At 47.5% G+C, this 27,234-nt stretch overlaps 1 protein-coding gene across 1 annotated transcript in view; it reads right to left on the minus strand.

The window, feature by feature from the left end:
- LOC141106886 (uncharacterized) overlaps nt 1-27,033 on the minus strand; it is a 46,589-nt gene extending 19,556 nt beyond the window's left edge. Inside the window, exons 1-12 of the mRNA XM_073597815.1 lie at nt 26,963-27,033; nt 23,577-23,696; nt 23,144-23,311; nt 22,934-23,057; nt 20,859-22,058; nt 11,283-11,296; nt 10,937-11,060; nt 10,723-10,820; nt 10,461-10,607; nt 10,204-10,350; nt 9,948-10,083; nt 5,237-6,841 (exon numbers count right to left, since the gene is read on the minus strand). Coding sequence (XP_073453916.1) covers nt 5,237-6,841; nt 9,948-10,083; nt 10,204-10,350; nt 10,461-10,607; nt 10,723-10,820; nt 10,937-11,060; nt 11,283-11,296; nt 20,859-22,058; nt 22,934-23,057; nt 23,144-23,311; nt 23,577-23,696; nt 26,963-26,983 — 3,904 coding nt within the window. The 5' untranslated portion in view covers nt 26,984-27,033. The remainder of the gene's footprint in view (nt 1-5,236; nt 6,842-9,947; nt 10,084-10,203; nt 10,351-10,460; nt 10,608-10,722; nt 10,821-10,936; nt 11,061-11,282; nt 11,297-20,858; nt 22,059-22,933; nt 23,058-23,143; nt 23,312-23,576; nt 23,697-26,962) is intronic.
- Between the last annotated feature and the right edge of the window lie 201 nt (nt 27,034-27,234).

Consider the following 27,234-nt stretch of genomic DNA (forward strand, 5'->3'; position numbering starts at 1 on the left):
ATCTCCTCCACCATCCACACTACATTCTCTGACAGCTCTCCTCCACCATCCACACTACATTCTCCGACAGATCTCCTCCACCATCCACAGTACATTCTCCGACAGATCTCCTCCCACCATCCACAGTACATTCTCCGACAGATCTCCTTCCACCATCCATGAAGATGACCTCCTTGTAATTGATGAACATAATGGCCGTGAAATTATGAAGCCTATCACTGTGACCACATGGAGAATAATTTCAATTCCAATTACCCAAAATCTAACAATTTTGGTCATTTGTGAACAAAAATGAGGGAACATGTATCGTAGAACTTTCTTGTTTATTTTAGAATATCAGAATAAGAAATGAAGAAAGTATAAAACAGAATTTTATTTGAAATCCAATATTGTATAGTCGAAGGTAAAATGTATTAGTTCTACATAGTCTGTGCCAATGAAAAGCCAGCTACTACAGTAAAGCAAACAGCAAGGACGTACAGCAACTAATTGCAACTTTGAGATCCATTAATGAAAGAGAAATCCAGACTGGATTGTATGTTTGTTTGTCTTTGCTAGGTTTTGCCATTGCTTTTTGGGATCTGTGTATTGATGCAGTGGTCCTTGTAGTGCCATGATTGCCCATTTGTTGCCAATTGTATCATGATTGCCAGTATGTTACCTGCCTTTTGTAACCCACCTATTGTCACAATTGCCCATGTACTGCTATATCTGTCCATGGATTACAACAGTTATGGCGTCATCTGGGTGAGTTACCCACATTTGTTGCCCACCTGCTATCAGAATTGCTGGTATGTTGCCCAGATGTTTTCATACTTGCCCAAAGATTATCACAGTTTTATCTGGGTGGGTGTGTTTTCTTTGTCAGCGAGGGACCATATTACTATAACTCAGTGGTCTCCAAACTGTGGCCCTTGGCTCACTATTCCTCCCCACTGTCACCAATGACGGGGCACCATTACTTCCACTGTCACCAATGATGGGGCACTATTCCTCCCAATGGCACCAATGGTGGGGCACTATTCCTCCCAACGGCACCAATAATGGGGCACTATTCCTCCCAATGGCACCAGCAATGGGGCACTATTCCTTCCAATTACACCAATGATGGGGCACTATTCCTACCACTGACACCAAGGATAGGGTACTATTTATTTCAATGGCACCAACCCGTGGGCACTATTTCTCCCACTGACACCAATGATAGGGCACTATTCCTCCCACTGATACCAATGATTGGGCACTATTCCTCCCACTGATACCAATGATGGGGCACTATTCCTCCCACTGATACCAATGATGGGGAACATTTTTTTTCCCACCGTTAGGGAGTTTTCTACTCCTACTTGCCATAGTCCGACCCCCTAAAGTCTGAAGGCCAGTAAACGTACACCTCTGTTTTGAGGGTTTGGAGACCACTGCTATAATTTAACCTTCAGGCCCAATACCTGTTAAATCACACGGTGAAAAACAAATATTTTAGCTATGCTCTAAACCCTTTCATCTGTCACCGGTGTAGAAAGTACGTTGGTGGCTTTGGGGTGTTTTACACACACTTCCAACAGCTGCAGTCACCGGGGGTGTGTGTAAATCTGACTGACGGCTGTACAGCCGCTAGATCACTTCCACAGACCCCCAAGAATCCTGGTCCCCCCCCACCCCCAGGAGCTCTTCCATCATGTTTTCCAGGCTCCAGGTGCCCATCGCCATCGGGTGCCATCAGGTAGAGGGGAGGAAGACCCCTTCTCTGTTACTGAACTAGTAGAGTTAAATAAAAAGGGGAGCCCCCTCCCCTTTATTTCATACCTCTACTAGTTCACACGGAAATGACCTCAAGGCTGTACCCAGAGGCAGTAGCCCAGGACACCAAAAAGGGATCTCCACCTTCTTCTGGTGTAGTTAGGCAGAAAGCATGGGAAGAGAACTCTTCCATCCCTCTCATCACCTAACTGTTACTTACAACCGAGGCAGAGGACACTGCTTTCAGGGGGCAGAGGACACTGCTTTCAGGGGGCAGATGACACTGCTATGGGGGTAGAGGACACTACAGTGGGGGGGTTGATGTGAAGGGGGACAGAGGACACTATTTTGGGGGGTATGGGACACTACAGTGGGGGGGGTGATGTGAAGGGGGACAGAGGACACTATTTTGGGGGGTATGGGACACTACAGTGGGGGGGTGATGTGAAGGGGGACAGAGGACACTGTTTTGGGGGGTACAGGACACTACAGTGAGGGGAGGGTGATATGAAGGGGGCCAGAGGACACTATTTTGGGGGGTATGGGACACTACAGTGGGGGGGTGATGTGAAGGGGGCAGAGGACACTATTTGGGGGGGGGGGGTACGGGACACTACAGTGGGGGGTTGATGTGAAGGGGGCAGAGGACACTATTTTGGGGGTCCAGGACACTACAGTGGGGAGGGGGGGCAGAGGACACTATTTTGGGGGGTATGAGACACTACAGTGGGGGGGTGATGTAAAGGGGGCAGAGGACACGGTTTTGGGGGTACAGGACACTACAGTGAGGGGTAATGTAAAGGGGGCAGAGGATGTTCCTTTGGGGGGGGGGTCGATGTGAAAGGGGCAGAGGACACTATTTTCGGGGTATGGGACACTACAGTGGGGTAGTGATGTGAAGGGGGGCACAGGACACTCTTTTGGGGGGTATGGGACACAATGGGGGGGTTGATGTGAATGGGGTAGAGGACATTGCATTGGGGGGCACAGGACACTACAGTGGGAGGTTTGATGTGAAGGGGCAGAGGACACTATTTGGGGGGTACAGGACACTACAGTGTGGGGGGGGGGAGGTGATGTGAAGGGGGGCAGAGGACACGATTTTGGAGGGTACGGGACAATACAGGGGGGGGTTGATGTGAAGGGGGCAGAGGACATTGCATTGGGGGGTACAGGAGACTACAGGGGGGTGGGTGATGTGAAGGGGGGCAGAGGACACTGTTTTGAGGAGTACAGGACACTACAGTGGGGGGGGGGGTGTGATGTGAAGGGAGGCAGAGGACACTATTTTGGAGGGTACGGGACAATACAGTGGGGGGGGGGGGTTGATGTGAAGGGGCAGAGGACATTGCATTGGGGGATACAGGACACTACAGGGGGGTTGATGTGAAGGGGGCAGAGGACACTATTTTGGGTGTACAGGGCACTAAGTGGAGGGTAATGTACAGGGGGTAGAGGATGTTGAACACTGCTATGGGGGTACAGGACACTACAGTGGGGGTGGTTGATGTGAAGGGGGGCAGAGGACATTGCATTGGGGGTACAGGACACTACAGGGGGGTGGGTGATGTGAAGGGGGGCAGAGGACACTCTATTGGGGGGTACAGGACACTACAGTTTGGGGATAGAGAACACTGCTATGGGAGCAGAGGACATTACAGTGGGGAGGAGGGGGAAGGTGATGTGAAGGGGGGCAGAGGACACTCTATTGGGGGGTACAGGACACTACAGTTGGGGGATAGAGAACACTGCTATGGGAGCAGAGGACATTACAGTGGGGAGGAGGGGGGAGGTGATGTGAAGGGGGGCAGAGGACACTGTTTTGGGGGGGGTACAGGGCACTACAGTAGGGGGGTAATGTAAAGGGGGGCAGAGGATGCTGCTTTGCGGGGACATCACTTTGCTGGGAGGGGGCAGAGAACACTGCTATGTGGAGCAGAGGACACTGCAATGGGGAGAGATGTGAACGGGGCAGAGGGCACTATTTTGGGGTGTACGGGACACTACAGTGGGGGGGGGTTGAAGTGAAGGGGGCAGAGGACATTGCATTGGGGAGTACAGGACACTACAGGGGGGTGGGTGATGTGAAGGGGGCAGAGGACACTCTATCAGGGGGTATAGGGCACTACAGTTGGGGGGTAGAGAACACTGCTATGAGGGCAGAGGACATTACAGTGGGGGGGAGGGTGATGTGAAGGGGGGCAGAGGACACTCTATCAGGGGGTATAGGGCACTACAGTTGGGGGGTAGAGAACACTGCTATGAGGGCAGAGGACATTACAGTGGGGGGAGGGTGATGTGAAGGGGGGCAGAGGACATTGCATAGGGGGGTACAGGACACTACAGGAGTGGTGGGTGATGTGAAGGGGGCAGAGGACACATTTTTTTTTACGGGGGACAGGGCACTACTGTGGGGGGTAATGTAAAGGGGGCAGAGGATTTTGCTTTGGAGGGGTGGGGTTGATGTGAAGGGGGCAGAGGACACTATTTTGGGGGGTACAAGACACTACATTGGGGGGGGGGGGGTGATGTGAAGGGGGCAGAGGACACTATTTTGGAGGTACAGGACAATACAGTGGGGGGGGTGATGTGAAGGGGCAGAGTACATTGCATTGGGGGGCACAGGACACTCCAGGGGGGGTTGATGTGAAGGGGGGCAGAGGACACTATTTTGGGGGTACGGGACACTACAGTGAGGGGGGTGATGTGTTAAAGGGGGCAGAGGACACTATTTTGGGGTACATGTGAAGGGGCAGAGGACATTGCATTGGGGGGGACAGGACACTACAGGGGGTGAGTGATGTGAAGGGGGGCAGAGGACATTATTTTGGGGGTACGGGACACTACAGGAGGGGTGGGTGATGTGAAGGGGCAGAGGACACTATTTTGGGGGTATGGGACACTACAGTGGGGGGGTTGATGTGAAGGGGGGCAGAGGGCACTGTTTTGGGGGGTACAGGGCACTACAGTGGGGGGGGGGTAATGTAAAGGGGGGTAGAGGATGCTGCTTTAGGGGGACATCACTGTGGTGGGAGGGGGTCAGAGAACAATACAATGGGGAGAGATGTGAAGGGGGCAGAGGACACTATTTTGGGGGGTACAGGGCACTATATTTTATTATATTTATTCCATTTTATTCTCCGGGGGGTCTGCTTTCAGAAAAAATAATACAATTTTGGGGGTTTTATGTAATCTTCAGGCCTAAAATGATTTTTTTTAATGCAAAAATAGCTCTGGCAACAAAAGGGTTGGTATTTTGCGGCACACGGGGGGGGGGCACCACTTCTGAGGTTGAGGAGTTCATGAAAGGTCTCTGATGTCCTTCTATCTCCATAGTTCTTGGATCTTCGGGTCTGCATAGTGCCGGTTATGAGGGGCTCTCACTCCCCCTGCCCTCTGAGCCCATGTGAATTTTTCTGGTGCCTGACAAGGCCTGTTTTCTCAGTGAAACATTTCCCGCACTCTGAACACATATGGGGCCGAGTACCCGCGTGGCTCCGCTGGTGTCTAAGAAGGTGTATTTTTTGATTGAAACATTTCCCGCACTCGGTACATAAATAGGGCTGTTCACCCGTGTGACATCTCTGGTGCCTAACAAGGGTTCCTTTCTGAGTGAAACCTTTCCCGCACTCTGAACACGTATGGGGACGCTCGCCCGTGTGAATTTTCTGGTGTACTGTAAGGCTTCCTCGCTCCGTGAAGCTTTTACCGCACTCTGAACAAGCATAGGGACGCTCCCCTGTGTGAGTTCTCTGGTGTACGAGAAGGTCCTTTTTATTGATAAAACTTTTCCCGCACTCTGGACACGAATGAGGACGGTCATTTTTGTGAATTTTCTGGTGTTTAACAAGGGTTCCTTTCTCGGCGAAACATTTCCCGCACTCTGAACACGAAAAGGGACGCTCCCCCGTGTGGCAAGTCTGGTGCCTCAGAAGGCTTTCCTTCTGAGTGAAACATTTCCCGCACTCCGAGCACGAATAAGGACGCTCCCCTGTGTGAGTTTTCTTGTGCTGACCAAGCCTTCCTTTGCCAGCGAAACTTTTTCCACACTCTGGACAGGAATAGGGGCGCTCACCAGTGTGAATCTTCTGGTGTACAACGAGCCTACTTTTCTGAGTGAAACACTTCCCGCACTCTGAACATGCATACGGACGCTCCCCCGTGTGGTTTCTTTGGTGCACCAGAAGCAATTTCTTCTCAGTGTAACATTTCCCGCACTCGGGACATGAATAGAGACCAGCGCCGGTGTGAAGTTTCTGATGTACAACAAGCCCTCTGTTCTCACTGAAACATTTTCCGCACTCCGAACACGAAAAGGGGCGCTCACCCGTGTGAGTTTTCTGATGCCTAAAAAGGTCTCCCCTCTGAGTGAAACATTTCCCACACACCGAACATGGATAGGGACGCTCCCCTGTGTGAATTCTTTCGTGTACAAGCAGTGACGTTTTCAAAGCGAAACCTTTCCCGCACTCCGAACACATATAGGGGCGTTCACCCGCGTGACGTTTCTGGTGTGCGCGAAGGTTTGATTTCAGAGTAAAAGATTTCCCGCACTCTGAACACGAATAAGGGCACTCACCCGTGTGAATTTTCCGGTGTGTAAGAAGTTTTTCTTTCTCGTTGAAACATTTCCCGCACTCTGAACATGAAAAGGAATGCGTAGCCTTGTGAATTTTCTGGTGCTCTAGAAAGTCTTTTCTCTGAATAAAGCTTTTCCCGCACTCTGGACACGAATAAGAACTCTCAGCCGTGTGACTTCTCTGATGTCTAAGAAGTTCCCTGTTTATAGTGAAAGATTTCCCGCACACCGGACAGGAAAAGGAGCTCTCTCCTGTGTGAGCTCCTTCTGGGTATAATGAAGGTTCCTCGAGTTTAGATGGATCTGCTGATCTCTCCATAGGGGGAGACCTTAGAGGAGTCTCTGGAGTCACGTCATGTGATCTATCAAAGGATTCCTGAGGATCGGAGTCATCCATTGGTCTCCGTATAGTTATTGGATTATCTCCTGGAAAGTTCTGGGCGATGTCATTTGATTTTGCATTAAAATCTGGAGATAAAATAAGTTGTCCCTCAGAGACATTCCAGACATAGCGTCCATCTGCTGGAGAAAAACCATCGGTAAAGAAATGTTAAAACTCTTCTTCATACTTTAAATTTAGAAATCACATGAGCTGATCTACCAGGAATGGAGATGGACCTTTCATATGGTGTACAGTATCTCCTCCTCATTTGTTGGGAACATGACATTATATTGAGGAATGGAGATGGACCTTTCATATGGTGTACAGTATCTCCTCCTCATTTGTTGGGAACATGGCATTATATTGAGGAATGGAGATGGACCTTTCATATGGTGTACAGTATCTCCTCCTCATTTGTTGGGAACATGGCATTATATTGAGGAATGGAGATGGACCTTTCATATGGTGTACAGTATCTCCTCCTCATTTGTTGAGAACATGACATTATATTGAGGAATGGAGATGGACCTTTCATATGGTGTACAGTATCTCCTCCTCATTTGTTGGGAACATGACATTATATTGAGGAATGGAGATGGACCTTTCATATGGTGTACAGTATCTCCTCCTCATTTGTTGGGAACATGGCATTATATTGAGGAATGGAGATGGACCTTTCATATGGTGTACAGTATCTCCTCCTCATTTGTTGAGAACATGACATTATATTGAGGAATGGAGATGGACCTTTCATATGGTGTACAGTATCTCCTCCTCATTTGTTGGGAACATGGCATTATATTGAGGAATGGAGATGGACCTTTCATATGGTGTACAGTATCTCCTCCTCATTTGTTGGGAACATGACGTTATATTGAGGACTGGAGATGGACCTTTCATATGGTGTACAGTATCTCCTCCTCATTTGTTGGGAACATGACGTTATATTGAGGACTGGAGATGGACCTTTCATATGGTGTACAGTATCTCCTCCTCATTTGTTGGGAACATGACATTATATTAAGGAATGGAGATGGACCTTTCATATGGTGTACAGTATCTCCTCCTCATTTGTTGGGAACATGGCATTATATTGAGGAATGGAGATGGACCTTTCATATGGTGTACAGTATCTCCTCCTCATTTGTTGGGAACATGACGTTATATTGAGGAATGGAGATGGACCTTTCATATGGTGTACAGTATCTCCTCCTCATTTGTTGGGAACATGGCATTATATTGAGGAATGGAGATGGATCTTTCATATGGTGTACAGTATCTCCTCCTCATTTGTTGAGAACATGACATTATATTGAGGAATGGAGATGGACCTTTCATATGGTGTACAGTATCTCCTCCTCATTTGTTGGGAACATGGCATTATATTGAGGAATGGAGATGGACCTTTCATATGGTGTACAGTATCTCCTCCTCATTTGTTGGGAACATGACGTTATATTGAGGACTGGAGATGGACCTTTCATATGGTGTACAGTATCTCCTCCTCATTTGTTGGGAACATGACGTTATATTGAGGACTGGAGATGGACCTTTCATATGGTGTACAGTATCTCCTCCTCATTTGTTGGGAACATGACATTATATTAAGGAATGGAGATGGACCTTTCATATGGTGTACAGTATCTCCTCCTCATTTGTTGGGAACATGGCATTATATTGAGGAATGGAGATGGACCTTTCATATGGTGTACAGTATCTCCTCCTCATTTGTTGGGAACATGACGTTATATTGAAGAATGGAGATGGACCTTTCATATGGTGTACAGTATCTCCTCCTCATTTGTTGGGAACATGACATTATATTGAGGAATGGAGATGGACCTTTCATATGGTGTACAGTATTTCCTCCTCATTTGTTGGGAACATGACATTATATTGAGGAATGGAGATGGACCTTTCATATGGTGTACAGTATCTCCTCCTCATTTGTTGGGAACATGACGTTATATTGAGGAATGGAGATGGACCTTTCATATGGTGTACAGTATCTCCTCATTTGTTGGGAACATGACGTTATATTGAGGAATGGAGATGGACCTTTCATATGGTGTACAGTATCTCCTCCTCATTTGTTGGGAACATGATATTATATTGAGGAATGGAGGTGGACCTTTCATATGGTGTACAGTATCTCCTCCTCATTTGTTGGGAACATGACGTTATAGTGAGGAATGGAGATGGACCTTTCATATGGTGTACAGGATCTCCACCTCATTTGTTGGGAACATGACGTTATATTGAGGAATGGAGGTGGACCTTTCATATGGTGTACAGTATCTCCTCCTCATTTGTTGGGAACATGACGTTATAGTGAGGAATGGAGATGGACCTTTCATATGGTGTACAGTATCTCCTCCTCATTTGTTGGGAACATGATGTTATATTGAGGAATGAATAATCATATGGTGTACAGTATCTCCAGTTAAGGTATCAAGCTCTTTCCTATACTGAAACAAGTAAAGATCTCCATCTTGCAGAAGGATAGCACAGACTGTACATAACTGGCAGAAAAATGGTTTCGCCTCTATATACAGAAATGGTTATTTGCTGTAAAAGCAATAAAAATTACTTGAATTGGAACATTTTCTAGCTGACTGGAATTGTTTGCAAATATAAACACTATAAAAGGCTACTAATCTGTAATAAAATAATTAAAAAATGTTAAACACTATATGATTTTTTGCCTTTTTTTAAGATTTTTTGCCTTCATCTGGATCAATTACTTCTTTGCAATGTTTTTATTTGAACATATGTTATATTTTAAACCTATACAATGATTATAAAAATCTATACTTCATACAGTAATCTATGGTGATGTAAGCACTAACGTTTTTACTGTTTATTATTTAACTTTATACTTTTTTTAAATATATCAATTCATATTTGAGTCTGCCTTGAAAGTCCCACAGTACCGGGGGGGTACACTCTTAATTTCTATACTTTATACTCATAGAAACATTGCCTTCCTCTGGATCAACTGTGGGTATAGGATTGGGTATACGGGATATTTTTTTTATTTTTTTTTATGGTTAAACTAAATGAACTTGTGTCTTTTTTTCAACCTGACTAACTATGTACTTACAAAAAAACAAAAAACAAAATAAAACCTTGCTTAACGAAGCTTTGACAATAAAACCTGGAAGCGGATTGGTTTCTATGCAGAGCTGCACCAGATTTCGCACTCTCCAGCTTCAGTAAATCTTCACCCTGGTGTTTATGACTTACTTGTGTCCATATGTAGAGAAGTTTCCTCCTGTTTACTTTCCATAATCATTTTCTCCATAGACTGCTGATCTCCACTCACCAACCTCTCTTCTTCTTCCTCTTTATGCTCAACTTTGATGTCTTTCCGTTCTTCATTCTAAATTCCAGAGATGATAAAAACATAACATCTTGAGACAATGCTTCCAATAATAAAAGGTTATGTAGAAGAATGTCCTCTCATAGAATTACTTTTCTAATTTTACCCAGTCCCATCTACCTGATTATTTTCTGTATAGTTTGGATGTTCCTGGCTGGAATTCTGGGAATACAGAGGACAACCCTCCTCCATAGACTGCTGATCTCCACTCACCGACGTATCTTCTTCTTCTTTACCCTCAACTTCATTGTCTTTTTGTTCTTCAGCCTAAATTTCATAGAAGACTACATTTAACTTCTGGAAAAGTCGCTGCCAATAATATGAGATTGTCCTCTCATGGAATTATTTTTGATTTCTTTTTGCCCAGTATCATCTACCTGATCATTCTCTGTATAGTGGTGACCTTCCCATGTAGAATTCTGAAAATACAGAGGACAACCCTCCTCCATAGACTGCTGATCTCCACTCACCAATGTCTCTTCTTCCTCTTTTATCTCAGCTTTGATGTCTTTCCGTTCTTCACCCTAAACCCCAAAGATGGCAGTATACATTTAGAAAAACAAAATAAATTACATAATAGGAATGTCCTCTCATAGCTTAAATTACATGTTTATGCCTACATGCCCAGTTCCCACCTACCTGATGATGGTGAAGGATGGTGTGATCTTCCTGTATGGAAGCCCAGGAATACAGAGGACGGGGACATCTCTCTGGTGGGTTCCCATTACTGGATCCATCTATAGGAAACACACACACTGACTGAATACATTGTTTCTATGTGTTTATCAGATGATGGGGGATCTAGGTGGACCCTCCGTACTGCTCTCTCCTTTACAATAAAGTCTCCTCTTACCCGGTGATGTGAGGGGCGGCTGATTGTCCATCATGACGTCCTTGTAGAGATCCTTGTGTCCTTCTAAATACTCCCACTCCTCCATGGAGAAATAGACAGTGACATCCTGACACCTTATAGGAACCTGACACACACAATGATACAGTCACCATCCAGACACATCCCTTGTCTGTTACTGGTAATGTCCCAGAATTCCCGGCACCGCTCACCTCTCCTGTCAGAAGATCTTGTTGGTGATTTCCATAATCTTCTTACCACTGTTTGATAGAGAGGTGGTAGCACTGTGATGGGTGATGTTCCATGAGGACATTTACTGGATGTTAATGGATCACCAGATGTTTTCTACACTGCTTAAAATTTCTGTGCAAAGAGAGAAAATAACAAATTATAACTACAGACTTCCCATAATCCTTCTCACCTCTCCATTTAGGTTTGTATTTCTATTTCAGAGATAAGAGTGATGTCATGTGCCCCTCCCTGATTCCTTCTCGCCTCCTCCTGACTTATCCAGGACAGTGTGGGGGTTAGATGGGAATGAAGACTGAAGAGCACAGTGCAGAGGACCAGGAAAACAGTATGGGGGAGGGGTCAGGAGATCACGGTACGGGGAGGGAGGTCAGGAGAGCACAGTACGGGGAGGTTAGGTCAGGAGAGCACAGTACAGGGAGGGGAGGTCAAGAGAGCACAGTACGGAGAGGGGAGGTCAGGAGAGCACAGTACGGAGAGGGGAGGTCAGGAGAGCACAGTACAGGGAGGGAGGTCAGGAGAGCACAGTACAGGGAGGGAGGTCAGGAGAGCACAGTACGGGGAGGGAGGTCAGGAGAGCACAGTACGGGGAGGGAGGTCAGGAGAGCACAGTACGGGGAGGGAGGTCAGGAGAGCACAGTACGGGGAGGGAGGTCAGGAGAGCACAGTACAGGGAGGGGAGGTCAGGAGAGCACAGTATGGGGAGGGGAGGTCAGGGAAGCACAGTACGGGAGGGGAGGTCAGGAGAGCACAGTACAGGGAGGGAGGTCAGGAGAGCACAGTACGGGGGAGGAGGTCAGGAGAGCACAGTACGGGAGAGGAGGTCAGGAGAGCACAGTATGGGGAGGGGAGGTCAGGGAAGCACAGTACGGGAGGGGAGGTCAGGAGAGCACAGTACAGGGAGGGAGGTTAGGAGAGCACAGTACGGGGAGGGAGGTCAGGAGAGCACAGTATGGGGAGGTCAGGAGAGCACAGTATGGGGAGGTCAGGAGAGCACAGTATGGGGAGGTCAGGAGAGCACAGTATGGGGAGGGGAGGTCAGGAGAGCACAGTATGGGGAGGTCAGGAGAGCACAGTATGGGGAGGTCAGGAGAGCACAGTATGGGGAGGGGAGGTCAGGAGAGCACAGTACGGAAGAGGAGGTCAGGAGAGCACAGTACGGGGGGGGGGGGGGTCAGGAGAGCACAGTACGGGGGGAGGTCAGGAGAGCACAGTACGGGGAGGGAGGTCAGGAGAGCACAGTACGGGGAGGGAGGTCAGGAGAGCACAGTACGGGGGGAGGTCAGGAGAGCACAGTACGGGGGAGGAGGTCAGGAGAGCACAGTACGGGAGAGGAGGTCAGGAGAGCACAGTACGGGAGAGGAGGTCAGGAGAGCACAGTACGGGGGAGGAGGTCAGGAGAGCACAGTACGGGAGAGGAGGTCAGGAGAGCACAGTACGGGGGGAGGAGGTCAGGAGAGCACAGTACGGGAGAGGAGGTCAGGAGAGCACAGTACGGGGAGGGAGGTCAGGAGAGCACAGTACGGGGAGGGATGTCAGGAAAGCACAGTACGGGGAGGGATGCCAGGAAAGCACAGTACGGGAGAGGAGGTCAGGAGAGCACAGTACGGGAGAGGAGGTCAGGAAAGCACAGTACGGGGAGGGAGATCAGGAGAGCACAGTACGGGGAGGGAGATCAGGAGAGCACAGTACGGGGAGGGAGGTCAGGAGAGCACAGTACGGGGGAGGAGGTCAGGAGAGCACAGTACGGGAGAGGAGGTCAGGAGAGCACAGTACGGGGGGGGGGGGTCAGGAGAGCACAGTACGGGGAGGGATGCCAGGAAAGCACAGTACGGGGAGGGAGATCAGGAGAGCACAGTACGGGGAGGGAGGTCAGGAAAGCACAGTACGGGGAGGGAGGTCAGGAGAGCACAGTACGGGGAGGGAGGTCAGGAGAGCACAGTACGGGGAGGGGAGGTCAGGAGAGCACAGTACGGGGAGGGAGGTCAGGAGATCACAGTACGGGGAGGGAGGTCAGGAGAGCACAGTACGGGGAGGGAGGTCAGGAGAGCACAGTACGGGGAGGGAGGTCAGGAGAGCACAGTACGGGGAGGGAGGTCAGGAGAGCACAGTACGGGGAGGGAGGTCAGGAGAGCACAGTACGGGGAGGGAGGTCAGGAGAGCACAGTACGGGGAGGGTGGTCAGGAGAGCACAGTACGGGGAGGGTGGTCAGGAGAGCACAGTACGGGGAGGGAGGTCAGGAGAGCACAGTACGGGGAGGGAGGTCAGGAGAGCACAGTACGGGGAGGGGAGGTCAGGAGAGCACAGTACGGGGAGGGTGGTCAAGAGAGCACAGTACGGGGAGGGAGGTCAGGAGAGCACAGTACGGGGAGGGAGGTCAGGAGAGCACAGTACGGGGAGGGTGGTCAGGAGAGCACAGTACGGGGAGGGAGGTCAGGAGAGCACAGTACGGGGAGGGTGGTCAGGAGAGCACACTACGGGGAGGGAGGTCAGGAGAGCACAGTACGGGGAGGGGAGGTCAGGAGAGCACAGTACGGGGAGGGAGGTCAGGAGATCACAGTACGGGGAGGGTGGTCAGGAGAGCACAGTACGGTGAGGGAGGTCAGGAGAGCACAGTACGGGGAGGGTGGTCAGGAGAGCACAGTACGGGGAGGGAGGTCAGGAGAGCACAGTACGGGGAGGGTGGTCAGGAGAGCACAGTACGGGGAGGGTGGTCAGGAGAGCACAGTACGGTGAGGGAGGTCAGGAGAGCACAGTACGGGGAGGGGAGGTCAGGAGAGCACAGTACGGAGAGGGGAGGTCAGGAGAGCACAGTACAGGGAGGGAGGTCAGGAGAGCACAGTACGGGGAGGGAGGTCAGGAGAGCACAGTACGGTGAGGGAGGTCAGGAGAGCAAAGTACGGGGAGGGTGGTCAGGAGAGCACAGTACGGGGAGGGTGGTCAGGAGAGCACAGTACGGGGAGGGAGGTCAGGAGAGCACAGTACGGTGAGGGAGGTCAGGAGAGCAAAGTACGGGGAGGGAGGTCAGGAGAGCACAGTACGGGGAGGGGAGGTCAGGAGAGCACAGTACGGAGAGGGGAGGTCAGGAGAGCACAGTACAGGGAGGGAGGTCAGGAGAGCACAGTACGGGGAGGGAGGTCAGGAGAGCACAGTACGGGGAGGGAGGTCAGGAGAGCACAGTATAGGGAGGGAGGAAGAGTGGTCAGGAGAGCAGAATACTAGAATCTGTAGACGGTAGTGCAGCAGTGGTTTCCTGGTTTCAGAGCAGATCAGGAAATATACTGCCTGCCCTCCCCTCTCATCCATCCCATATGATGCCACATACAAGCACCTAGCATGGAAGGGAGGGAGGGCTGGCGGGGATCAGTGAAGGACAACAATGCAGCATGTTGCTTCCCTAGGCAGCAATGCAGTGGGAGCAGCAGATGACTGTCAGCTATGCGGGGACACGATCTACCCATCACCTGCCTGCGATGGAAGGGCAGCTCGTGGTGGAACCCCTTGGGACTTCTTACGGAACTTCGGTTGAGAAACCCTTTTCTATATAAATTCCTGTAATATTATTAAAGCACAACTCTCCATACACTTGTAGCAGCATCTGCTGCACATAAAAGACATCACAGTGAATATGGAGGAAGAAGATGGATATAAGAAGAGATTACTGGGAATAAATATAAAATATATTAACATCTTTTTTACCTCCTGTTGCCTATTTCAGCAAAGTCGTCTTCCTGTCACACAAGACTTCCTGTATGCTTCTTATATCACTTCCTTTTTACACTTGAGATCACATCTTGTCTGTATCTTTTCACTTCCTGTCTGTATCTTTTCACTTCCTGTCTGGACCTCAACTGACAAAGTGAGATCAACGCCTCGTGGAAAGTATAAAAACTGCAGCCTACATTTGTTTTTCAAAGCTTGGACAGCTGCTTCTTGTTCCTTTTCTAAATGTTATTCTATAAATTAAACCATAATAAATTCTGAAACAATTACAAATTATAATGAAAAGCATGCATATTAAATTAATGAATTAAAGTTTAAAATAGATAAATGAAACTGCAGCATTAAAAGACCCCAAGTTTTGCTATCCAAAATACATTCTCTGACAGATCTCCTCCACCATCCACACTACATTCTCCGACAGCTCTCCTCCACCATCCACACTACATTTTCCGACAGATCTCCTCCACCATCCACACTACATTCTCCGACAGATCTCCTCCACCATACACTACATTCTCCCACATCTCTCCTCCTCCATCCACACTACATTCTCCGACAGATCTCCTCCACCATCCACACTACATTCTCCCACAGATCCCCCCCCACCATCTACACTACATTCTCCGACAGCTCTCCTCCACCATCCACACTACATTCTCCGACAGATCTCCTCCACCATCCACACTACATTCTCCTACAGATCTCCTCCACCATCCACACTACATTCTCCGACAGATCTCCTCCACCATCCACACTACATTCTCCCACAGATCCCCCCCCACCATCTACACTACATTCTCCGACAGCTCTCCACCACCATCCACACTACATTCTCCGACAGCTCTCCTCCACCATCCACACTACATTCTCCGACAGATCTCCACCATCCACAATACATTCTCCGACAGCTCTCCTCCACCATCCACACTACATTCTCCGACAGTTCTCCTCCACCATCCACACTACATTCTCAGACAGCTCTCCTCCACCATCAAAACTATATTCTCCGACAGATCTTCTCCACCATCCACACTACATCCTCTGACAGCTCTCCACCATCCACACTACATTCTCTGACAGCTCTCCTCCACCATCCACACTACATTCTCCGACAGCTCTCCCCCACCATCCACAATACATTCCAATGCTTTGAAAACGACCCGTGGGCGGGAGGTAACCGGTCAGGTGACCACAGGTGGGGACGTCATTTCCAGCCGACCACTTCCGGTTTTACATTGTTTTTAATGTTTTAACATGAGTGGATTACCTGGAATTTCTGATTTTATACAATAAATATACAGAATTACGCTATATAGCTGCTTTTGCCATTTGTACCCATGCCTGGAGGTTCGTTAAGGACAACGCCTTTTGTAGCTGGAGTTACAGCCTGTGGGACCACAAAGCCCAGCAGTCCTCATAACCTTTGCACACTGTCAGAAACCATGAATCAGACAGACAGAAGTACAGTTAAATCACACTTGTTTAATAATAATAAAAAAAAGGTAAACAGCGTAAACGTAAACGTAGTCAAAACATAGCCAGAGTTCAGGAACGGATAGTCAGACAAGCCAAAACGTCAGGGAGCCAGAGAACAGCGTAGTAGAACAGCAAGCAGGATCTGGAGCCAGAAGGAATGTCAGCCAAACAAGTCTTTAACAGGACTTTATATATTGTTATTTTATATTTGATATGAGTTTTTATGATTTATTTGGTGATGTATTAGTATAGTATATGGCAGCACTCTTATCTTGTTCACAATTTTTAAAGGCACTTTGAGAGCAGCAACCTTGAACGTTAGTAATCACTTATATTTAATTTTATTCTGATCACTAATTATGCTTTTTTATAAATCACTTGTTTAGCGCAGGAATTCACTGTGTTATACACCATTTACTTACCAATGTAATACAGTTTTTTTGCCCTTATTTGATAACTTCAGCCCCGGAAGATTTGACTGCTCAATGACCAGGGCCATTTTTTTTTGTGATTCGGCACTGCGTCGCTTTAACTGACAATTGCGCGGTCGTGCGACGCCATACCCAAACAAAATTGACTTCCTTTTCCCCCCCCACAAATAGAGCTTTCTTTTGGTGGTATTTGATAATCTCTTCGGTTTTTATTTTTTGCGCTATAAACAAAAAAAGAGCCACAATTTTGAAAGAAAAAACACAATATTTTGAACTTTTTTCTGTAACAAATAGCCCCAGCTAACTTTTTCCTCAGTTTAAGCCGATACGTATTCTTCTACATATTTTTGGACCAAAAATTGGTTGCTTTTTTAATGGTGACCAATTATGTCATATGCCTTTGCTGCGGGAGCTCCAGGAGAATAATCCGGATGATTTTCGGAATTATCTCCGGATGACGGACCCCTGCTTTCACCAACTCTTGCCATGGTTGACCCCCTATATTAAGAAGCAGGACACATGCATGAGGCTTTTATTTTATTTTTTGGTTGAATAATAATGATTTGATTTGGTATAATTTTCTATATTTTTGGATGCATAGAATGCACTTTTTGGTTACGTTCTATTGGCAGATAGCATGTCTAATTTTATTTGTTTTCTTTTTTTTAATGCACAATAAAAAAATTGTGTAGAATAATACTTGGCTATGTGTTTTACTTCAAATGACAGTTTGGGAGTCGACAGTTACATTTTAAAAAATACAATGTAAATTTAACAAGGGACACCAACATAGTTGTATCTTAGATCTTAAAAACTACGGGATAATGGTGTTGTGGTAACTTGCCCAAATTAAAAAAAAAAAAAATAAATAAATAAATAAAAAAACATAATATTATTCTTGATATCACTAGAAAAAAAAAGCCTTTGAAAATTTGTTTGCAAAAACTCCATCAGTATCACCAGCAAAGCATCTTCATTATTATCCCATTAAAAGAAGAAGAGAATTGTGCGCTGCATTTCCGGATTTCAGAATTTGCCGCTTCACGAATGTTAATTTTCCACTACGAATGCTGGCTTACAAGACCGACCGCTTCCGGCTCGTCCTTGCTTCCGAGCATGCGTGTTTGTACTTTGGACTTTTGTCCGACAGACTTGTGTACACACGCTCGGAAAATCCAACAACACAAAATTTGTCCGTGAAAAATTTGAGAACCTGCCATCCAACATTTGTCCGCGGAAAATCCGACAACAATTGTCCGATGGAGCGTACACACGGTCGGATTTTCCACCAACAGCTAGGGCTGGGGAAAAAAAAATCGGGTTGAGAGGTCAAATCGATTCAAAATTTAAGCAAATCGATTTTTTTTTTCACCGCGCCGGTCCTGAGGAGCTGCGGGCAGGAGTTTTTAGGCGAGGCCGCGGCCTAGTCCACGAAGCCAGACGCCGCGGACTAGGCCGAAGCCGCGGCCTCGCCTAAAAACTCCTGCCCACAGCTCCTCAGGCCCGGCTCGGTGTCCAAAAAAAAAAACCTCGATTCAAATCGTGAATCGAGTTTTTTTTAAGAAAATCGCAGATTTTTTTTTTTTTTTTTTTTTTAGAAAATCGCCCAGCCCTACCAACAGCCTGTCATCACACAATTCCCATCAGAAAGTCCGATCGTTTGTACGCGGCTTGAGTCTGGCGCCCCCATCCTGATCTCCTTGGTTCTTACAGCGTTGCTTCACTTCATGGGTTGCTGCAGCGGGTGTTGAGGTCCACCATCTACCTATTTGTATCTCCCCATATGGACTCCTAATGCCGCGTACACACGACCGGTTTTGCCGTCGGAGTAAACTCCGAAGGTTTCTCCGACGGAACTCCATTCAAGCGGTCTTGCCTACACACAGTCAACCCAAAGTCCGACCGTCCAGAACGTGGTGACGTACAACACTTACGATGGGACTAGAAAAAGGAAGTTCAATAGCCAGTAGCCAATAGCTTCCGTCTCGTGCTTGCTTCAGAGCATGCGTTGTTTTTGGTCCGTCGGACCAGCATACAGACGATCGGTTTTCCCGATAGGAATTGGTTCCGTCGGAAATATTTAGAACATGTTCCATTTCTAGGTCCGCCGATGAGGCACACACACGATCGGAATAGACGATGAAAAGCTTCTGTCGGACTTTTTCTGTCGGACATTCCGCTCGTGTGTACGCGGCTTTATACTTCCTTATGGACTTTACATTAGAGACTTTTTACTTTAATAGTCCTCCAGCGCTTTTTATTGTGTTGTTTGTGCTATAAAGTGTAATTCTTTCAGGACCAATGACTGTTAAATTACACCCTCAAAAACACCTTAGTGGTTCGCCATGCCCCTAATACTTTGCAGCGCCCCTTGAGTCTATCCCCCCCCCCAGACAATCTGAGGCTCATGGGGGTACAAAAGTTCCCTGGTATCCTTATACCTCTAGAGTTCCTGGGTCTACATCACTATTATGGTTGTTCTGAGGGGCTCCCAATTTTCCTTGTTAGCCTGTGTGAGTTCCCTGGTATCCTTATACCTCTAGAATTCCTGGGTCTACAGAACTATTATGGTTGTTCTGAGGGGCTCCCAACCTTCCTTATTAGCCTGTGTGAGTTCCCTGGTATCCTTATACCTCTAGAGTTCCTGGGTCTACAGAACTGTTATGGTTGTTCTGAGGGGCTCCCAACCTTCCTTGTTAGCCTGTGTGAGTTCCCTGGTATTGTTATATCTCTAGAGTTCCTGGGTCTACAGAACTATTATGGTTGTTCTGTGGGGCTCCCAACCTTCCTTGTTAGCCTCTATGAGTTCCCTGGTATCCTTTTACCTCTAGAGTTCCTGGGTCTACAGAACTATTATGGTTGTTCTGAGGGGCTCCCAACCTTCCTTGTTAGCCTCTATGAGTTCCCTGGTATCTTTTTACCTCTAGAGTTCCTGGGTCTACATCACTATTATGGTTGTTCTGAGGGGCTTCCAACCTTCCTTGTTAGCCTGTGTGAGTTCCCTGGTATCGTTATTTCTCTAGAGTTCCTGGGTCTACAGAACTATTATGGTTGTTCTGTGGGGCTCCCAACCTTCCTTGTTAGCCTGTGTGAGTTCCCTGGTATCCATATACCTCTAGAGTTCCTGGGTCTACAGAACTATTATGGTTGTTCTGAGGGGCTCCCAGCCTTCCTTGTTAGCCTGTGTGAGTTCCCTGGTATCCTTATACCTCTAGAGTTCCTGGGTCTACATCACTATTATGGTTGTTCTGAGGGGCTCCCAACCTTCCTTGTTAGCCTGTATGAGTTCCCTGGTATCCTTATACCTCTAGAGTTCCTAGGTCTACAGAACTATTATGGTTGTTCTGAGGGGCTTCCAGCCTTCCTTGTTAGCCTGTGTGAGTTCCCTGGTATCCTTATACCTCTAGAGTTCCTGGGTCTACATCACTATTATGGTTGTTCTGAGGGGCTCCCAACCTTCCTTGTTAGCCTGTGTGAGTTCCCTGGTATCCTTATACCTCTAGAGTTCCTGGGTCTACAGAACTATTATGGTTGTTCTGAGGGGCTCCCAACCTTCCTTGTTAGCCTGTGTGAGTTCCCTGGTATCCTTATACCTCTAGAGTTCCTGGGTCTACAGAACTATTATGGTTGTTCTGAGGGGCTCCCAACCTTCCTTGTTAGCCTGTGTGAGTTCCCTGGTATCCTTATACCTCTAGAGTTCCTGGGTCTACGTCACTATTATGGTTGTTCTGAGGGGCTCCCAACCTTCCTTGTTAGCCTGTGTGAGTTCCCTGGTATCCTTATACCTCTAGAGTTCCTGGGTCTACATGACTATTATGGTTGTTCTGAGGGGCTCCCAACCTTCCTTGTTAGCCTGTGTGAGTTCCCTGGTATCCATATACCTCTAGAGTTCCTGGGTCTACATCACTATTATGGTTGTTCTGAGGGGCTCCCAACCTTCCTTGTTAGCCTCTATGAGTTCCCTGGTATCCTTATACCTCTAGAGTTCCTGGGTTTACAGAACTATTATGGTTGTTCTGAGGGGCTCCCAACCTTCCTTGTTAGCCTGTGTGAGTTCCCTGGTGTCTAACGAGGCTTCTTTTCTCGGTGAAGCATCTCCCGCACTCTGAACATGAATAGGGACGCTCTCCCGTGTGATATCTCTGGTGTCTAAGAAGGCTCGCTTTCTGACTGAAGCATTTCCCGCACTCTGGGCATGAAAATGGACGTTCACCCATGTGAATTTTCTGGTGCGTAACAAGGTTCCCCTTGTAAGCGAAACATTTTCCACACTCTGAGCATGGATAGGGGCGCTCGCGGGTGTGAACTGTCTGGTGTGTGACAAGACTCTTTTTCTCACTGAAACATTTCCCGCACTCTGGACATGAAAAGGGAAGGTCACCCGTGTGAATTCTGTGGTGCTTCAGAAGAGTTCCTTTCGCGGTGAAACATTTCCCGCACTCTGGACATGCATAGGGACGCTCGCCTGTGTGAACTCTAAGGTGACTACGCAGCTTTCCTTTATCAAGGAAACATTTACCACACTCCGAACAGGAAAAAGGAAGGTCACCCGTGTGACTTCTTTGGTGTGTAAGCAGGCCGCCTTTCCAACTGAAACATTTTCCGCACTCTGAACATAAATAGGGACGTTCACCTGTGTGAATCCTCTGGTGTTTAAGAAGGCTGCAGTTTTTATGGAAAGATTTCCCGCACTCTGAGCATGAATAAGGACGCTCACCAGTGTGAATTTTCTGGTGTTCATTTAGGTGTCCTTTCTGAGTGAAAGATTTCCCGCACTCTAAACATGAATAAGGACGCTCTCCCATGTGAATTTTCCGATGTCTAAGAAGGTCTATTTTTTTAGTGAATGTTTTCCCGCACACCGAACATGAATAAGGATGCTTCCCCAAGTGAATTCTCTGATGTCTAAGAAGGTTCCTGTTTTTAGTGAAGGATTTTCTGCACACCGGACATGACAATGAACTCTCCCCTGCGGGGACTTCTTCATGGTTTAAGGAAGATTCCTTGGCATTAGATGGATCTGTAGATCTTTCCGTACCATCAGATCTTAGATGAGTCTCTGGAGTCACATCATGTGATATATCAGAGGACTCCTGAGGATCGGAGGGATCCATTGATCTCGGTGTGTTCTGAGCAATAAAGTTTTCTCCTGGAAAGTGTTGTGTGATGTCATCAGATTTTACATTATAATCTGGAGATGACATCAGATGTCCTTCAGAGATATTCCAGACACAGCGTCCACCTGCTGGAAAATAATTTTTAACTCAAATTTATAAATATTATTCATGCATTTCATTCAGAAATCATATATGTTGATCTAGCACTAAAAAGTTTTACAAACCTTCGTCATGACAATAAAAATATAAAATGGATAAAAGCAAAGAAAACAACCAAACCATACAGGATGACCGGGTTTGTGCTTTGGGGACATGGTTTTGGTGAAGATTAGAGACTGACCTTCCTCCAACTTTCCATAGAAGATTGTCATGACATTATATTGAGGAATGGAGATGGACCTTTCATATGGTGTACAGTATCTCCTCCTCATTTGTTGGGAACATGACGTTATATTGAGGAATGGAGATGGACCTTTCATATGGTGTACAGTATCTCCTCCTCATTTGTTGGGAACATGACATTATATTGAGGAATGGAGATGGACCTTTCATATGGTGTACAGTATCTCCTCCTCATTTGTTGGGAACATGACGTTATAATGAGGAATGGAGATGGACCTTTCACATGGTGTACAGTATCTCCTCCTCATTTGTTGGGAACATGACGTTATATTGAGGAATGGAGATGGACCTTTCATATGGTGTACAGTATCTCCTCCTCATTTGTTGGGAACATGACGTTATATTGAGGAATGGAGATGGACCTTTCATATGGTGTACAGTATCTCCTCCTCATTTGTTGGGAACATGACGTTATATTGAGGAATGGAGATGGACGTTTCATATGGTGTACAGTATCTCCACCTCATTTGTTGGGAACATGACATTATACTGAGGAATGGACACTTACTGAATACATTGTTTCTATGTGTTTATCAGATGATGGGGGATCTAGGTGGACCCTAAGTACTGCTCTCTCCTTTACAATAAAGTCTCCTCTTACCCGGTGATGTGAGGGGCAGCTGATTGTCCATCATGATGTCCTTGTAGAGATCCTTGTGTCCTTCTAAATACTCCCACTCCTCCATGGAGAAATAGACAGTGACATCCTGACACCTTATAGGAACCTGACACACACAATGATACAGTCACCATCCAGACACATCCCTTGTCTGTTACTGGATAATGTCCCAGAATTCCCGGCACCGCTCACCTCTCCTGCCAGCAGCTCCATCATCTTCTTGGTGACTTCTAGAATCTTCTTCTCTTTGCTCTCAGGTGTCATGCAGTGAGGTGGAGGCACTGTGATGGGTGAGGTCTCATGAAGACAGCTGTTGAGTGTTAATGGATCACCAGACATTTTCTTCACCACTTTATAATCCTGAGCGAATTAAGAAAATATTGACTAAAGACTTCCCAGAATCCTCCTCACCTCTCCGGTCAGGTCTGTGTTTTAATAATAGAGATAAGAGTGATGTCATGTGACCTCCCAGAATCCTCCTCACCTCTCCGTTCTGGGTTTTATTAATAGAGATAAGAGTGATGTCATGTGACCTCCCAGAATCCTCCTCACCTCTCCGGTCAGGTCTGTGTTTTATTGATAGAGATAAGAATGATGTCATGTGACCTCCCAGAATCCTCCTCACCTCTCCAGTCAGCAGGTAGATGATCTCCAGGGTGAGGTCTAATATCCTCTCAGTCACTTGGCTTTGGTCTGTGTCCATCCTTAATGATTTGGTCATGTGATCTAAACAGGACACTCCTCTCTGTCAACGAATAATAAACTGGTAATTATTTGCACTGTACTGGGATGAAGAATATCTCTCATAGGTCTCTGATACTTTCTCACATAATTTTGCATTGAAATACAGGAAATTATCCAAAGGTCACCTTTTCTATATTTAAAAATTGTGATTAAGTGGCTGCAGAGGCTCTGGATGGACAGTTGGATAAATGGTTCTATATTTAGGATGTATCCGGTCTATAAACCAGAGGCTCTGGATAGACAGTTGGATAAATGGTTCTATATTTAGGATGTATCTTGTCTATAAACCAGAGGCTCTGGATGGACAGTTGGATAAATGATTCTATATTTAGGATGTATCTGGTCTATAAACCAGAGGCTCTGGATGGACAGTTGGATAAATGGTTCTATATTTAGGATGTATCCGGTCTATAAAGCTGTGGTGGCAGCCATGGCTGTTGATGATAAAAGATGTCCCAGTAAATATGAAGAAGAGGGGGTTACTCACACCTCCCAACATTTTGAGATGGGAATGAGGGACACCTACTAGCTAACGTATGTAGGCATAGGACACGCCCCCTGCCACACCCCCTTAAAGGAGAATTAACACAAAAAAAAGGGTTAATTAAATCCACAAGGGCTTTTTTTTTAACCACAACTATTACTTTATATTGGCTTTTAAAACTTACAAATGCAGCAATTTAGAAATTGGATGAAAGGTTTAGCACCGGGAAACACTTTTTGAAAGATAAAAAGTGCATTTTATATACAACTATATATAGATCAGACAAACATGAGGGACAAATCAGGAAGAGAGAGGGACATTGCTCCAAATCAGGGACCGTTGGGAGCTATGCAGAGCCCCGTCCACAGTACAGATCCCCCTCCGCAGTACAGATCCCCCTCCGCAGTACAGATCCCCCCTCCACAGTACAGATCCCCCCTCCACAGTACAGATCCCCCCTCCACAGTACAGAGGCCCCCCCAGCACAGATCCCCCCTCCACAGTACAGATCCCCCTCCACAGTACAGAGCCCCCCTCCACAGTACAGATCCCCCTCCACAGTACAGAGCCCCCCTCCACAGTACAGACCCCCCTCCTCAGTACATAGCCCGCCTCCACAGTACAGACCCCACACAGTACAGAGCCCCCCTCCACAGTACAGAGCCCCCCTCCACAGTACAGAGGACCCCCCCAGCACAGATCCCCCCTCCACAGTACAGAGCTCCCCTCCACAGTACAGAGCCCCATCCACAGTACAGAGCCCCATCCAAAGAACCGAGCCCCCCTCCACAGTACAGATCCCCCCTCCACAGTACAGAGCCCCCCTCCACAGCACAGATCCCCCTCCACAGTACAGAGCTCCCCTCCACAGTACAGAGCCCCATCCACAGTACAGAGCCCCATCCAAAGAACCGAGCCCCCCTCCACAGTACAGATCCCCCCTCCACAGTACAGAGCCCCCCTCCACAGCACAGATCCCCCCAATGGGGGTGGACAGAGAGCTCAGGAGAGAAAGCATAAATAGTGCAATTCATATTGAGACACACACAGATCACTTCCCATTCTCAGCACACACTGTCCTTATCTCCCGCTGCAGAGTCCTGTACAGATGAAGCAGACAGAACGAGTGGTGCTCCGTGTCCGCAGCCTGAACCCAGCTTCTGTCTTCCAATGATCTGATCAGATTCTGGGCACTGGCTTCACCAGAAATCCATCTGTCATCTGCCAGGACACTGCAACAGCGTAACTGGAGCAACTTTTCTATCACACACTGACCTGCTCTCCTCATCTTCAGCACAGATCCGCAACTGACCCCAGCCCCCACGCACAGAGGAGTAGCAAGTATAGGATGATTGCCATGAGCTGCAGCCAATCACCATGAGGACAAGCAGCCGGGAGGTCCAATCAAAGAAAATTTTCACACAGAGTGAGAAAACCAGGATTCTGTGTGCACGTGCGGGACAGTGGGAAAGCCCTACCTTTGTGGGACAATCCCGCCCATTCAGGGATGGTTGGGAGGTATGCACACTACATTCTCCGACAGCTCTTCTCCACCATCCACACTACATTCTCCGACAGATCTCCTCCACCATCCACACTACATTCTCCGACAGATCTCCACCATCCACACTACATTCTCCGACAGATCTCCTCCACCATCCACACTACATTCTCCGACAGATCTCCACCATCCACACAACATTCTCCGACAGATCTCCTCCACCATCCATACTACATTCTCCGACAGATCTCCTCCACCATCCACACTACATTCTCCGACAGATCTCCTCCACCATCCACACTACATTCTCCGACAGCACTCCTCCACCATCCACACTACATTCTCCGACAGCTCTCCTCCACCATCCACACTACATTCTCCGACAGATCTCCTCCACCATCCACACTACATTCTCCAACAGATCTCCTCCACCATCCACACTACATTCTCTGACAGATCTCCACCATCCACAATACATTCTCCGACAGATCTCCTCCACCATTCACACTACATTCTCCGACAGATCTCCTTACACCATCCACAATACATTCTCCAACAGCTCTCCTCCACCATCCACACTACATTCTCCGACAGATCTCCTCCACCATCCACACTACATTCTCCGACAGATCTCCTCCCACCATCCACACTACATTCTCCGACAGATCTCCTTACACCATCCACAATACATTCTCCAACAGCTCTCCTCCACCATCCACACTACATTCTCCGACAGATCTCCTCCACCATCCACACTACATTCTCCAACAGATCTCCTCCACCATTCACACTACATTCTCCGACAGATCTCCTTACACCATCCACACTACATTCTCCGACAGATCTCCTCCACCATCCACACTACATTCTCCAACAGCTCTCCTCTACCATCCACACAACATTCTCCGACAGATCTCCTCCCACCATCCACACTACATTCTCCGACAGATCTCCTCCACCATCCACACTACATTCTCCGACAGATCTCCTCCACCATCCACACTACATTCTCCGACAGATCTCCTCCCACCATCCACACTACATTCTCCGACAGCTCTCCTCCACCGTCCACACTACATTCTCCGACAGATCTCCTCCACCATCCACACTACATTCTCCAACAGATCTCCACCATCCACACTACATTCTCCGACAGCTCTCCTTCAGGATTCTGTGTGCACGTGCGGGAAAGCCCTCCCTTTCCGGGACAATCCCGCCCATTCAGGGACGGTTGGGAGGTATGCGGGTTACTGGGTGTAAATATAAAACAATATCTTATTACCTCCTCTGCCGCCAGTTCCATCAATGTCTCCTCTCTACTTCTGGCCAAGTCACCTCTCACCCGGGAACTTCCTGTTTAAATTCCCCATTTTTACTTCCTGTCTGTGCATTCCACTCACAATCAGTGAGATCGCCATCTTGTGTAGAATATAAAAATATAAAAGTTGCAGCCTACGTTGTTTTTCATTAGTTTGTCCTCTTCCTTCTGCTGCACTCTGCCTCTGGTGTGTACATTAAAGCTCCATGCACATTATATGCTAAAAAAAAAATTCC

This window comes from Aquarana catesbeiana, linkage group LG08 (assembly GCF_042186555.1).
Source record: "Aquarana catesbeiana isolate 2022-GZ linkage group LG08, ASM4218655v1, whole genome shotgun sequence".
NCBI lineage: Eukaryota > Metazoa > Chordata > Amphibia > Anura > Ranidae > Aquarana > Aquarana catesbeiana.